Raw genomic sequence first — 13,446 nt, forward strand, 5'->3', positions numbered from 1 at the left:
CCGATACTTAAGTTAGCAAGGGTTTTAAGCAAATTTTTAGTAGGTTGGACTTGAATATAAGTGTCAGTATATTTATAGTATAATAGATAACCACCTTTTAGTGTAGTTCCACCTTTGATGGTGGATAATTGTTCCATTTTTCTAAAAAAGTTTGTTGAGATCTCCTTTCTAGAGGGATAGGAGATATCTTAGGAAGTAGTTACTTATTTAGATAAGCGAGGCTGAATTCCGGTCGTCGTGCCCGACCTTTATAAGGTCGGGTAGGAGTAGATGAGACCACTGTCTTTGGGTGGGCTTTATTTCTTTTAGGCCTGACTTCATTTTGAGCCAGGGTATGAACAGTGTCCCTACTTGAATCCGAGCTTTTATAAGGTCAGGCTTGAGCATTTGTAAATTTTGCATGTTCTTTGGAGTGTTGACACGTCACGTCGAAAAATACCGCCTTCCATGAATAGATCAAATACTCGACGTGTTTAAAAAAAAATTTGAAGCGTTATGCCTCTTTGCGCACGTTACCTCTATGGTTACTTTGGTAACCGTGCGTCATAAATAAAGGATGGAAAATTACTCCCTTGCCCTTAGTGCCTTATAAATATCCAATTCTCTTCATTTTTTTTCTTTTTTTATTTCTTCCTGAAAAGTTTGCACTCTTCATTTTCTCTTAAAAGATTTTTTCATATCCTTTCTTCATTTCGTCATTTTGAATTTCTTACTTGGAAATTTTTCTTCGCTTGTTGGAGGTTCTTGGATCGTTGGTGTCTTGCTGTCGAAGTGCTCTTTTTTGTTTCGTATTTTTGAGATTGGTTCTTATACATGCTTTTCTTTATTTTAGCATTTTGGGTAGTGTTCTTTCTGTGTTTGTTTCGAAAGAATGGTTGCTTTGAAATGTTGCTATCTGAAATTTTACTTCTTTCTTGGTCATAAACTTTGTTGTTGCCGTTGTGATTCTGAATGGATTTTTGTGTTGTGTTGCCCCCAAATGATGCCACTTTATCTATTGAAGATGGCACCATTTCTGTATCTGTTAATGTGGTGGTGGTTGTTGTATGTATGAGAATTCGTAAGAACTATGATGTTAGTTAGTGTTGTTGATGCCGACTTCTTATAATTTTTGTAGATACTTTTCTATACCCGACTTTTCGACTTGTTGTGACAATATTGTTTGTTATATTGTAGGTATAGCTTATATGTCTCGTTCAGTAGTTCACAACATGTCCTCTAAAGTTCCGTCTGACCTGACTTGGGTAGATGTATCTGTTCTTACTCCTGTCCCTGTTATAGATAACGAGTATGTCGAGACCTTTCGCAGGTATTATAGATTATGTTTAAATTGAAAGAATGAGAGAAAATACGAAATCGTAGTTGTGGATCTTGAAGAGAGGGTTTGATTTCCGCGACTTGATAAGTCAGAGCGTCATTTCTTTTATATATATAATTGCTTTTTCACAAAATTAGGAGTTAGCCTTCCGTTTTCTGATTTTGAATCCATGGTTCTCAAGGTCTGTAATGTTGCCCTTTCCCAACTTCATCCCAACTCTTAGGATTTTCTTAAAATCTATCAACTTCTTTGCCGTGAACTTGGTGTCCTTCCTTCTCTTAAAGTTTTTTTTTTAATCTTTTTGTTCTAACCAAGCCTTTTAGTTCAAAAAAACAAGGCTGGATCTCTTTCTGAACTGTTCAATGGAGTAAGGTCTTTGCCATTTTTGATGATTCCTTCCACGACTTCAAAATTTACTTCTTTAAAATCTAGACTATTGAGGGTGTCCGATCTTTTTTTCTGGACGAAGGACGAAACCCTTTTTCTTTTGTATTTGGGAAGTGCTTCCCGTAATAGTTAAGTATAATTTGAATGACTTAAATGAAGTTGAGGAGAGCGTAATCAATTTATTCCAGAAGTGTTGGAGTTGAGCTCCTTATTTGGATACCAAAAAATTTTTAGAGAATCCAAACCAACTTCAGTCCAAACTTGGTAGCCTTCTTTTTCATTTTTATAGATACTCTTTTGTTAATTTGTTTTGGTGGTTAACATTAGGGGTCACAAAACGGGTCTAACCCGTCGGGCCGACCCGCCGAACTCGCTAAAAAGGCGGGTCAGGCTAGGATTTGGAACCCGTCAAATTTAAAAAAGTCCGCCAAACCCGCACCGCCAAATTTACGGGTTTTGGCGGGGCGGGGCGACCCGCCGGGCTAAAGCTATTTATTTCTCCTTTTTTATTAAATAAAAGAGTAATTACTACTACAAAATTAATAATTATATAATTTTTAAATACTTTTATTTATTTTTTATTTTTATTCTTTTTTTAGTTATTTACTTTATTTATTTTATTTTACAATTTCGTATATATGTTCAAATTATGTGACTTATTTTTTAAAATAAAGATGGTTCTATTGACAAATATTATTTTGAACAATTTTATTGAAGTTAAAAATTAAAAAAAAAAGTGAAAAAAATATGTTATAATTTGACTATTTTTAATTTGTATTTAATTTTTAATTATTATTTTATGGTTATTTTTAATGAATTTTATTTTTCAAAAAAAAAAAAGAGTCAAACGGGCTAGCCCGCCGACCCGCCAATCCGTCATAAAGCGAGACGGGTTAGAATTTTGAACCCACCTTAGTTGGCGGGTTGGCCCGCCCCGTTTATGGTGCGGGCCCCTGCCCCGCTTTGCCACCCCTAGTTAACATGTCTGAATTTGATGTCATGTAGAAAGGATGGCTCCCAAGTCTGCTACTATAAAACTCTCCGAACTGCCAGAAAAAATGTGGTCGCTCGAAACATACAACTAAAAGAGACCGATGAACCTGACGATCTCTCTTTGCCCTCTAAGTCGGACTCGGATGCCTCGCCTTCTTTAAAGATTACTTCTGATCTGACTCCCCAGCCAATCCTTCCTCCCTTTAGTTCGGCCAAACGAACAGCTCTTCCTCCACCTCCCAATTTTGAGCCAAACCCTAAAAAACATAAGTCTTCAGACTCGGGAGTATTTATGAGTAGGGCTTTAATGCTATTGCTTGGGGTGAGAAATACATTCTTCCCCATAGCTTTATCAGCATGGATGATGTTTCAATAAAGAGCCATCTCTAGGTGCTTGCTTCAGGTGGAATTCGGACAGTTGGTGTTTGTACGACTTCGTTGAGAGAAGTCGAAAAGACTCCTCTTAGTGCCACTTAACGTACTCTGGCTGATCTACAGGCTGAAGTGGTATCTTTGAAGGAATAAAAAAAGGAGTGAGATGGTGAAAGGGAGTCTGTCATTTCTGACCTTGGCAAAGCTCGGGCGAGAGCAAAATAAGCTGAGGCCGCTTTAGCCATGGCGGAGGGTTTAAAGAAGAAGGCCGAAGAGAGTTACACCAGGGTCTTTGGGGAGAAGCTCGACTTGGTAGATGAAATTTTCAAGTCTAGAGATAAATATACAGAGCTTGAGGCGATCATAGCTAAAGATATGGATAAAATGGTGGAGAATCTAAAGGCTTAGTTCCAGGTTGTTGCTCCTGAGGCGGACCTCTCCCTTATCAGTCCTGACAATATTGTGGTTGATAGAAAGATTGTCCCTGCACCCGAAGACGATGAGGACACTCTCCCATACCCGACACGAAGATGTCAGAAATCCGAGTTGAGGGAGCTTCTCAGAGCTTTTCAACTCGGATGGAAGGTGAACCCATCCCTTCTCAGCCTGAAACTCTCCCTGCTTCTACTGTGCTAGTGTCATAATCGATCTCGACTTTCTCTGCTCAACCTGAAGTTACCATTACTGGTGAACATCTCATTCCTTTGTAATTCATAACTTTGAATGGCCCGACTTGTGGATCTTTTATGAACAATTAAATTCTTTTTAATAGTTGTAGCTTTAAACAACTTTATTTTACTGTTTAAAAATCCTTTGTCCACTAATCTGATAGTAGTTTTTTGCACGAATGATTGTATTATTAATCATCTTTTAGTTGGTACAGCTGTTAGCTCAATAAAAATTTCCATCAAGTTGTTTTAATAACTTTCAATGCTGTTTTTTGCTAAGTTGAAAAAGATGTCAGTGAAGTAGATTGGTTATTTCTAGACCTTTTTCATATAAGTATTATTTTTCCCTTAGTTGTTTGAAATCCGACTTCTAGTGGTCAGACTTTATCAAGTTACTCTTACATTTTGTTTTAGGCCCGACTCTTTTAAGGTTGGACCACGAATTGCTTATACAACTTCTGACACTAATTTGTACCTCGTCGCTTCATCTTTCCGATTATATAGGTCAGGCAATGATTTTCGCGATTTTTCGAACTTAAATTAATGCTTTATGATGGAAAAATTGGTAGAAAATGAATTATCATTAATAAAAGGAAAAGATTTAAATAAGTCAACTTGCTACTAAGGGTTTTTCTTTTTACCGTTAGCCTTTGCTATGATGTCTCGTTAAAACTCCCTCAAGAAAAACTTTTCTCAGGAAAAACCATGAAGTCAGAAAAAAGAGTACACCAGGGAGCAAGGTGCGCTTTCTAGCTGTAGTACCTCTTTAAGTTACATGCGTGCCATGACCTTGGGAGCTCGTTCCCTTTTAAGTCGGACACTTTATAGTAACATTTTTCTAAGATTTCGACAACCTTGTAAGATCGTTTCCAGTTTGCAGCAAGCTTTTCCTTGCCTGACTTCAGAACTCCGATGTCATTTCGGATTAGTATGAGGTCGTTTGTGGTGAAGCTTCTCCTGATGACTTTCTTGATATACCTCCTTAAGGTGACTTTTGTGTGAGGACTTAGTAACTCCTCCTCCTGCAAATCCTCCATTTATCATGTGTATGTGCCTATCAGGGGGTTTGTGGTGGCTAATCTCGCCGACTTCCCTATTCATCTCCTCACTTCCTTTTTCCTGGATCGTCCGACTTTTCAGCGAGGTACCTTTCAAGTCGACCTTCTCTAGCCAACTTTTCTATATCATTTTTCAGATCATAACAATCATTGGTAGAATGCCCATATATTTTGTGATACTCGCAATATTCTGTCTGACTTTCGGCCTTTTGTGTTTAATGGGGCAAGGAGGCAGAAGTTTTTCAGTGTGACAAATCTCTCTGTAAATATCAATAAGAGAAACTCAGAGTGGGGGTGTAGTTATGGTATCTTTGAGGATTCTCCGAGCTGTACTCCTCTTTTTGCTTTCTCTCCTTCTCCTTATCCCGAACTTGGTAGGAAAGGTTTTGCTTCGGGACTGGATCTCTAAGTCGAGAGTTCTCCTCCATGTTGATATACTTCTCTGTCCGTTCTTGTACTTTATATAAAGAGGTCGGGTGCCACTTTGATATGGATTGAGAGAATGATCTTTCTCTAAGGCTAATAACTAACCCCATTATTACTGCTTCAGGAGGCAAATTTTGTATTTCTATGCAGGCTTTGTTGAACCTTTTCATGTAAGTTCGGAAGATCTCTCCGACTTCTTGCTTTACCCCTAAAAGACTTGGAGCATGTTTGACTTTATCCTTCTGAATTGAAAATCGGGTAAGAAACTTCCTTGCCAGGTTGTCAAAGCAAGTCACCGACCTGGGTAGTAAGCTATCGAACCACTTCATTGCTGCTTTGGTTAATGTGCTCGGGAAAGCCCTGAAACGAATTGCATCAGACGCATCAGCCAAGTATATCCAACTTTTGAAGTTACTGAGATGATGCTTTGGGTCGGTCATGCCATCACAGAGATCCATGTCGGGGCTTTTAAAATTTCTTAGAACCCTAACCCGCATGATATCTTCTATGAATGGATCTTCTCCTCCAAAAGGGCTTTTTTCTCGTTAAGCTTTATTGGTCCGAGTTCGTAGATCAGCTTCTATTTTTAAAAGCTTTTCCTCGAGTTCTTTTCTGCGTCGTACCTCCCTTTGCAGATTTCTTTTTGCTTCTCTTTGTCACTTAATATCTTGCTCGAGTTTCTCTAACCGGATTTGATGTCCGTGTATGAGTCCCATGATCTCGGTTAGGTGTGGGGACTCTTCGTTCTCAGGTGGATGTACTTCTGACTGTTGTCGTCAGGTGTGAGAATTTTGTGATGTTCCTTCCCATTAGGATTACTTGTTCCTTCTTGTCGTGGGGGTATTACGAGGGCTCGATCGTCGTTATGAGTTTCTGGTTCGGACTCAGATGCAGTGCGTCCATCTTCAAGTTGCTCGTCCGCCATAGTGGGGTGTAGACTTCCAAGTTCCCGGCAACGGCGCCAATGTTCTGAGGGTTACCTGAAATGGTGATTTGGGCTTGAACGTGGTCCAAACTCCTTCTGAGGCAGTATCCGACTTGTGCTTGTGCCGAGGTCCGAGTTCCTCATGAGGAGGTGGAGGGTGGTACCTGCAAAAGACTCCGATGTTTAAGTTAGCAAGGACTTTAAGTAGGTTTTTAGTAGATTGGACTTGAATATACCTGAGGGTGTCAGTGTATTTATAGTAGAATAGATTACCATCTTTTAGTGTAGTCACCTTTGATGGTGGATAATTGTTCTCTTTTTTAGGCAAGTTTGTTGAGATCTCTCCTAGAGGGATAGGAGATATCTTAGGAAGTAATTACTTATTTAAATAAGCGAGACTGAATTTCTGTCGTCGCGCTCGACCTCTATGAGATCGGGTAAGAATAATGAGACCACTGTTTTTGGGTGGACTTTATTCCTTTTGGACTTGGCTTCATTTTAGGCCAGAATATGAACAATATCTATGCGTGTGATTCTAGGTTTGAAATTGGTTCTTTTTCCCCTCTAGGTTTTGGACTTCTAATATATATATTGCCAAATATACAAAAATAATATTTAATTATTATTATATTTATAAAATGTTAAATGGCTAAACATTGTTTTAAGATAAATTCACTATTAATTTTTTTCACATAAAGTTGAGTCGGATGTAGAATTATTTCTGCTGATAAAATTCTAGTAGGATAGTTTTAAATCTGAAATAGAATAAGATTGAAGTTTACAAAATATTTATCCCCACAAACCCTAAACTAGAACCCTGCATATCCTACCATTGCCAACCCAAACTTTGTTTCTCACTTACCCAAAAACGGACCTAATTTCTGCAAGCCATGCGGCCTAATCCAATTCATCATACCCAAAAGAAAAGAGGGGTTAAAAAAAAAAATACCGAGAGGTAAATAGTAAATGGTAAATGTTTGATCTTGTTCAAGTCCCACTTCACCTCCTTCCTCAAATGCCACATATTTTTGACATCATTATTTATTTATTTTCCCGAATACAAGCTCTGTGGGGCATTTCTCCATCCATTTGATGGTCCAAACTCCAAAGGTTCCGTCTCCTTTGCATTAACAAGCACAGATCATAAAACCTAACATTCTAATAACATAAAATGCCAAATAAACCGGATAATAAAGAAAACAAAAAGGAAAGAAGCATGTGATTCTAGTATGCCAGTACTAGTTAGCTAAACCCATAATTAGTAGTAATTTTTTATTTAAAAATAGAAGGAGAGGAAAAAGGGGAAGAGAATAAACAAAACAGGAAGAGTTAAGTTAGGAGTATGGCGGCAGAATCGGGAAGCTCGAAGTTCGATCTTCCCGAGGAGGTGGTACAAGTGCTACCGTCAGATCCCTTCGAGCAGCTTGATGTGGCACGCAAGATCACATCCATTGCGCTCGCGACGCGTGTCAACGCACTCGAATCTGAGACGTCTGATCTACGCGCCAAGATCGCCGACAAGGACAATCTCATCGCCCACCTCCGCTCTCAGCTCGCCTCCCTCGACGCCTCCCTCTCCCAAATCGCCGATAAGCTCGTCCAAGCCGACCAAGATAAGGTCCCAACCACCACCCACCACCCGTCGAACCCGGTTCAATTCGCTCCTTTGAACCACGTTTGACCGTTTTTCTTTTCTTTTTTTCTTTGAGATAATAGGAGAGCTTGCTGAAGGAGAATGCTTCCCTTTCCAGTACCGTCAGAAAGCTCACTCGGGAGGTCTCCAAGGTCTCAATTTCTACTCTTCATATTAAATTCTGAGTTTTAACCTAGAAATGGAAGTGAAAGAAGAAATTGGGAATTGTATTGTTAGAGTAACTTCGAGTAGAGCGTGATTGAATAATTGATGAATGTGATGTGACTGTGAATGGTTAATGGAATAGGACTAATGTGCTCTACGTTTACAGTTGGAGGGTTTCAGAAGGACGCTTATGCAATCACTTCAAGAAGATGATGATAATTCTGTAAGTGACTGTTATTGTCATCGTCATTATCATTATTTATTATTATTTTCAGGGAGAATTTTTTTTACCAGTTATGGATTTGTTTCTCATAGGGTGGAGCTCCAGAAATGGTTGCTAGAATAGAGAGTCAATCGAGCTTGACTTCCACTTCCCATTTTGGAGGTACTTTCTAGTTTCTACTCTGTTCTATTGTATATTATCCAACTTTATAAGAATGGATTTCTCTTGAGAACTGGTAGGAAACGATTTAGGTTCTCTTTGGGGGAAAACAAGAGGAAAAGATAGTTAAATGGAGGGAAAAGTTACTATTTGTTGCTCATACTGCAATTCAAACCTGATCCCTTATGGTTGAGATATAGTTTTATCGTTTCTGGCCTTGAGTAGTTCTAATTGTATTGCAGACGATGATGCTTCACGGCCACCGTCGACATCTTCATCGCAAACACATACTTCTGATGTTGGAAATTCTTTTGTCCGGGATCATGAATCTGATGGTATGCACTATTACTATCATCCATGAGGGGATGGGTAGATTATAGACATACATTTCAACTATGCATTGCCAAAGATAATAAAAAAATGAACTATGATTGTGCATTCTTGCATTTATTTTCTATTTCTGTCATTGCAGCCACAAGACCTCGAGTATCACAAAGTCTCCTCTTAGCATCCCAAACTAGCACCCCTAGAATTACTCCACCCGGTTCCCCTCCAATTCTTTCGGCATCAGTGTCCCCAAGAACATCCCAACCTGTGTCTCCAAGGAGACATTCAATTTCAGTCTTGAACTCAAGAGGCATGTATGATGACAGGTCTTCAGTGTATTCCTCAATGTCCTCGGTTCATAATTCAGTATCTAGCTCTGATGTAGGAGCTGGATCACAATTTGGTGAGTCTTTCCAACTTTTCTGTTATTGCTTTCGTATCTAGGAATATTTTTATGATGTCAGACTAGCATGGATTGCTCTCTCGGATCTTGGCCGGGCTAGTGTACTCACGAGTTTCTGTATCATTTTTATAATTGGGTGTCATAGGACGAACCCGGGTGGATGGAAAGGACTTTTTCCGCCAAGCAAGGTGAGGCCCCTGTATCATGCATGCTACTTAAACTCTTCGTTACTTGATCACTCTTAATGGCTTACCTATTAGATAATTTGATGTTATCAGATTGAAGTATTAACAACACTTAAATCTGATAACACTATGTTAAACTTCTACTGGTCATGTACGAGTCCCAAATTTAATCTATTTTTTGTTATCAATAGGAACCGTTTGTCCTATGAGCAGTTTGGAGCATTTCTGGCGAACGTTAAGGAGCTGAATTCCCATAAACAAACAAGAGAGGTAATCCCTGCCTGCTGCTTTCTTTGCCCCATCTCTTGTGCTTTCCTTGATCCTCTTAATCCTTTTTCTTTTTCAGTTAACTGAAACCTTTATCTGTGGTGAAATTGCAGGAGACGCTACAAAAAGCTGATGAAATTTTCGGGCCTGAAAATAAGGACCTTTATGCTATATTCGAGGGATTGATTACTCGCAATGTCCATTGACGTTATGGCTAGCTGAATTTTCAATCGGAGTTTGTTACAACTGATGAATTCGTGTTCGTTTACGGCTTTACATACTTCTTTGTCCCCATTGTGTGTTACATCCTGTTAATTTTTGTATGATAAAATAATTCTTTGGACATGAAAGCCTGTAAATTTATATTGACCAAGACATTTCTTCACGGGACATTTTCTTGGTTGGTTCATCCAATGTAATACCTTAATTTATCTTACTTGTATAATGGTTTGGACGAATTTAGTCAATTCACCATGAAATCCACGAGGAATTCGTGAATTATACTTCCTTGTACTATGTGATGCGATTCCTAAATAAAACAATGAACTCGAGCTAATCGCATGGTTTGCTTGTATTGTAATTGCCGAAAACCATACAAGGCTTCGAACTTCCACCGGATAATGTAGAAGTACGCACTCCTGTTCGTGTGGATGTTGTACGTGCAAGAAATCAATGTATTTTGGTTTCTTGTTTTTAACTAGTTTCTTTTTTCGCCCTCAAACTAAAAATGATTTCTTATTTTTAACCATACCTTTTTTTAGTACAGTCATAGTAGTTTCTAGCAGTTTTATATTTAGATAGATTAACTTGGAAATACTTCTAGTTTTTAGAAGCATTCATAAGTTTGTTTGGATAAAATAATAATTTTTCTTTTCAACGATTGAGTTATGGGGGAAAAAAGAGGCATTTCAAAATAGGGATTGGTAATGGTAAGAGCTAGAAAGAGAAATAATGAAATATAGTGAAAACTAAAATAATAACTAAGCAAATTAATATGAATCTAACACGCATAGAATATATTTCTCTTTTTTCTATTTTTATGAAAAAAGCCACTCTATATATGCGGCTATTATCTAGGAGTAGGAGGTCGTTTTTTTAAAGGAAAAAGAAGAAAAAAAGAGGAATAACATACGCAAATTTTGATGCACTTTATTTAGATTGGTCAAATTTCACACAATCTTGTTATGTGCAATTTACATTGGCAAAGGCAACCTGGTTATCTCCATGGAAACGAAAAACAACGAGGACGAGTTAGTATATGGAAGTTAGAACAGCTAATATAATTGACCATTTTAGGACTAGTTACTTCTCTAATGGAGTCATTTACATTACAAATTCTGTTGCAGCTGATATAACAAACGCCATCTCTGTCTTGCTTCTTTTGTTTCATCATCTCCTCTATGATGTGGTCTGCTCCTCGTTCTGCTTTATCCGCCATGGCCCTTGAGCCACCGCCCTCTCCCCAACCTTCCTCTGCCACCAGGTAACACATTTCTAAATGCAACCTCCAATCTTCCATTTCTTCTCATCCTTTCTTCCTTCCAACCATTTTGCATTCACATATTATCTTAGATATGCTATTTCTATATATGGTATAATATTTGCAGCAATGATGGATTGCAAAGCAAACAAAGAGAGCAGAATGAAGCAAAGCAGAGATCAATAATAAGGTCTCTAAGGAGGCTAACTGCGCTATCAACAGGTTCACTTCCAGGTATCAAAACATGTTGAAATTTAATTAAATGTTTCTATGTTTTTAAGGTCATTGTGTATCATACTAATGATGAATTAAAATGATTGAATACCGCATTAGATGTGGAACCTCCAAGAAGTGAGGATGTCTCTGTATCTAGTATGAAGAGTTGTCCGAGTCCAGGATCCGAAAGCTCCTCTTCCAACACCGGTAGCCCTTCTAATTCCGGGGAGCAGTCGGATTTAAAAGGCAACAATAACAATAAAATGAATGGCATTGTTAGTATTCTGAAGAAAGGATCCCAGATGCCCCTCTATACCTTAACCTCAATCAAGGAGGCTCCGTATTTCAAAAAGAGAACCTCCGCCGAACGAATCCCAGAGGAATTTTCTGCAATTCTTAAACAAGGATCATCTCTTAATCCTGAGGCTTATCGCTTTAAAGCGTCCTGGAAATTATTCACTCTCGCAGATCTCCAGGCCGCGACCAATAATTTCAGCCAGGGTGTGCAATCCTTTTAATTTCTTGCCTGACAAGAAACTCTCGTATTAACATTTTTGTTTATTTATTTATTTTTCTTTCCAAGCTGATAACCAACTTTCATACTTTTCTTTCTTGAAGAGAATTTGATCGGGCAGGGAGGTTATGGTGAGGTTTACAAAGGCCAATTGGCAGATGGAACCTTTGTAGCAATTAAAAGGCTAACAAGAGGGGACCAAGAAGAAATGACTGCAGATTTTTTGTCCGAGCTTGGGATTATAGTGCATGTGGACCACCCCAATATTGCTAAATTGATTGGATATGGAGTTGAAGGTGGAATGCATCTTGTTCTTCAGTTGTCTCCACATGGCAGCCTAGCTTCCATACTATATGGTCTGTTAACCTCTAACAAGCTTTGAATATGATCAAGCACAAGTTTTTTATAAAACAAAGTTAATTAACTGGTTTCTTCCTTTGCTTGCTTGAATTCTGAAGGACCTAGAGAGAAACTGAATTGGAACATGAGGTATAAGATTGCATTGGGGACTGCTGAAGGCCTCCACTATCTGCATGCACAATGTCAAAGAAGGATTATTCACAGAGATATCAAGGCTGCTAATATATTGCTTTCAGAGGATTTTGAGCCACAGGTGCATTTTTCTTTGATTATAAACACCAGTTACCAAATTTATATGCTTGAAACAATGTTAACTTGAATGTTGCACCAGATAGCTGATTTTGGACTATCTAAATGGTTACCTGACAAATGGACTCACCATACTGTCTCCAAAGTAGAAGGCACATTCGGGTTTTTATATCTAAGAAACTTGCCAAAGTTTTCTTTCTAATCCAGTATTTTCATTATTTGGCACTTCTAATGTTTGTTTTCTTTCTTGATGTGAGAACAGTTACCTTCCTCCTGAATACTTCATGCATGGTATTGTTGATGAAAAAACTGATGTATTTGCTTATGGAGTGCTATTATTGGAGCTCATTACCGGCCGTCCGGCTTTGGACAAAGCTCAGAAAAGTCTTGTGATGTGGGTATGTTAATGTCAGCTATTTCATGGCCTTAACTTGATATTCAAAATGTCAATATTTATATTTATTATGCCTCTGGCTAAGTAAATAATTGGTTGCAGGCAAAACCACTGATATCCAAGAGCAAAATGGACGAGCTTATTGATCCATGTCTTGCTGGTGCCTATGACGAAGAGCAGATGAAATATATAATCTTAACAGCTTCTTTGTGTATAGCGGAGTCGACCGTTCGACCGCGAATGCATCAGGTATGTCCCTTAATTGATACTTGTCAAGTTAGCTCAAGCGCGCTTAACTAATGTTATGGAGTGGATTCATGCAGGTATTGCAGATAGCAAAAGGTGAAGAAGGCAGCATGGAGTTAGTTAGGGAACTCCTGGAACCTTTATGTGATGATGAGTTCCTTGAAGAAGAGTTTCCTTCACCTGAGAGTTCCAATGACATATCTAAACATTTGCAGACTATTGGACAAGATTAAGACTCTGCTGATAACAGCAAGCATTAAAGACTAGATTATGGCCCCTCATTTCATTTCAGATATTGCAACTGTGCAAAAGTTTAGGTGTAGTGATTTTATTTGCAGAATAGGTATTTGTGTGTATATTTCGTTATTTCTTGTGTGTATTCAATGGCAATCCAAGATTTCAAATGTATGCTGATAATATTACGCAGTGAAATTCACTATGAAAGATATTTTATCTAATTTACTTTTTCCTTATGTAG

The 13,446-nt window shown here is 38.3% G+C and overlaps 2 protein-coding genes across 2 annotated transcripts; both read left to right on the forward strand.

Moving 5' to 3' along the window:
• The first annotated feature begins 7,162 nt into the window (after nt 1-7,162).
• Nucleotides 7,163-10,010, forward strand: LOC107638074 (PH-response transcription factor). Its single transcript, XM_016341252.3, has 9 exons — nt 7,163-7,765; nt 7,864-7,932; nt 8,112-8,168; nt 8,261-8,330; nt 8,570-8,662; nt 8,800-9,057; nt 9,203-9,245; nt 9,434-9,512; nt 9,623-10,010. Exons 1-9 carry the CDS (start codon nt 7,490-7,492, stop codon nt 9,713-9,715), a joined length of 1,038 nt encoding a protein of 345 aa, XP_016196738.1. The 5' UTR covers nt 7,163-7,489; the 3' UTR covers nt 9,716-10,010.
• Nucleotides 10,011-10,777: 767 nt separating this feature from the next.
• Nucleotides 10,778-13,332, forward strand: LOC107619969 (receptor-like cytosolic serine/threonine-protein kinase RBK2). The gene is made up of 9 exons (XM_016322196.3): nt 10,778-10,992; nt 11,117-11,223; nt 11,323-11,706; nt 11,824-12,075; nt 12,178-12,332; nt 12,411-12,490; nt 12,591-12,726; nt 12,825-12,971; nt 13,046-13,332. Exons 1-9 carry the CDS (start codon nt 10,910-10,912, stop codon nt 13,199-13,201), a joined length of 1,500 nt encoding a protein of 499 aa, XP_016177682.2. The 5' UTR covers nt 10,778-10,909; the 3' UTR covers nt 13,202-13,332.
• The last annotated feature ends 114 nt before the right edge of the window (nt 13,333-13,446 follow it).

The sequence above is a fragment of the Arachis ipaensis genome, chromosome B1 (genome assembly GCF_059453495.1).
Source record: "Arachis ipaensis isolate K30076 ecotype BB chromosome B1, ASM5945349v1, whole genome shotgun sequence".
NCBI lineage: Eukaryota > Viridiplantae > Streptophyta > Magnoliopsida > Fabales > Fabaceae > Arachis > Arachis ipaensis.

Excerpts from the sequence above, each read along its gene's own strand:
- LOC107638074 (XM_016341252.3), top strand. The coding sequence starts at position 7,490 with ATGGCGGCAGAATCGGGAAGCTCGAAGTTCGATCTTCCCGAGGAGGTG. Across the intron at positions 7,933-8,111 it reads TCACTCGGGAGGTCTCCAAG|TTGGAGGGTTTCAGAAGGAC; the intron begins GTCTCAATTTCT and ends CTACGTTTACAG. Across the intron at positions 9,246-9,433 it reads GACTTTTTCCGCCAAGCAAG|GAACCGTTTGTCCTATGAGC; the intron begins GTGAGGCCCCTG and ends TGTTATCAATAG.
- LOC107619969 (XM_016322196.3), top strand. The coding sequence starts at position 10,910 with ATGATGTGGTCTGCTCCTCGTTCTGCTTTATCCGCCATGGCCCTTGAG. Across the intron at positions 12,076-12,177 it reads CCTAGCTTCCATACTATATG|GACCTAGAGAGAAACTGAAT; the intron begins GTCTGTTAACCT and ends TGAATTCTGAAG. Across the intron at positions 12,727-12,824 it reads AGAAAAGTCTTGTGATGTGG|GCAAAACCACTGATATCCAA; the intron begins GTATGTTAATGT and ends AATTGGTTGCAG.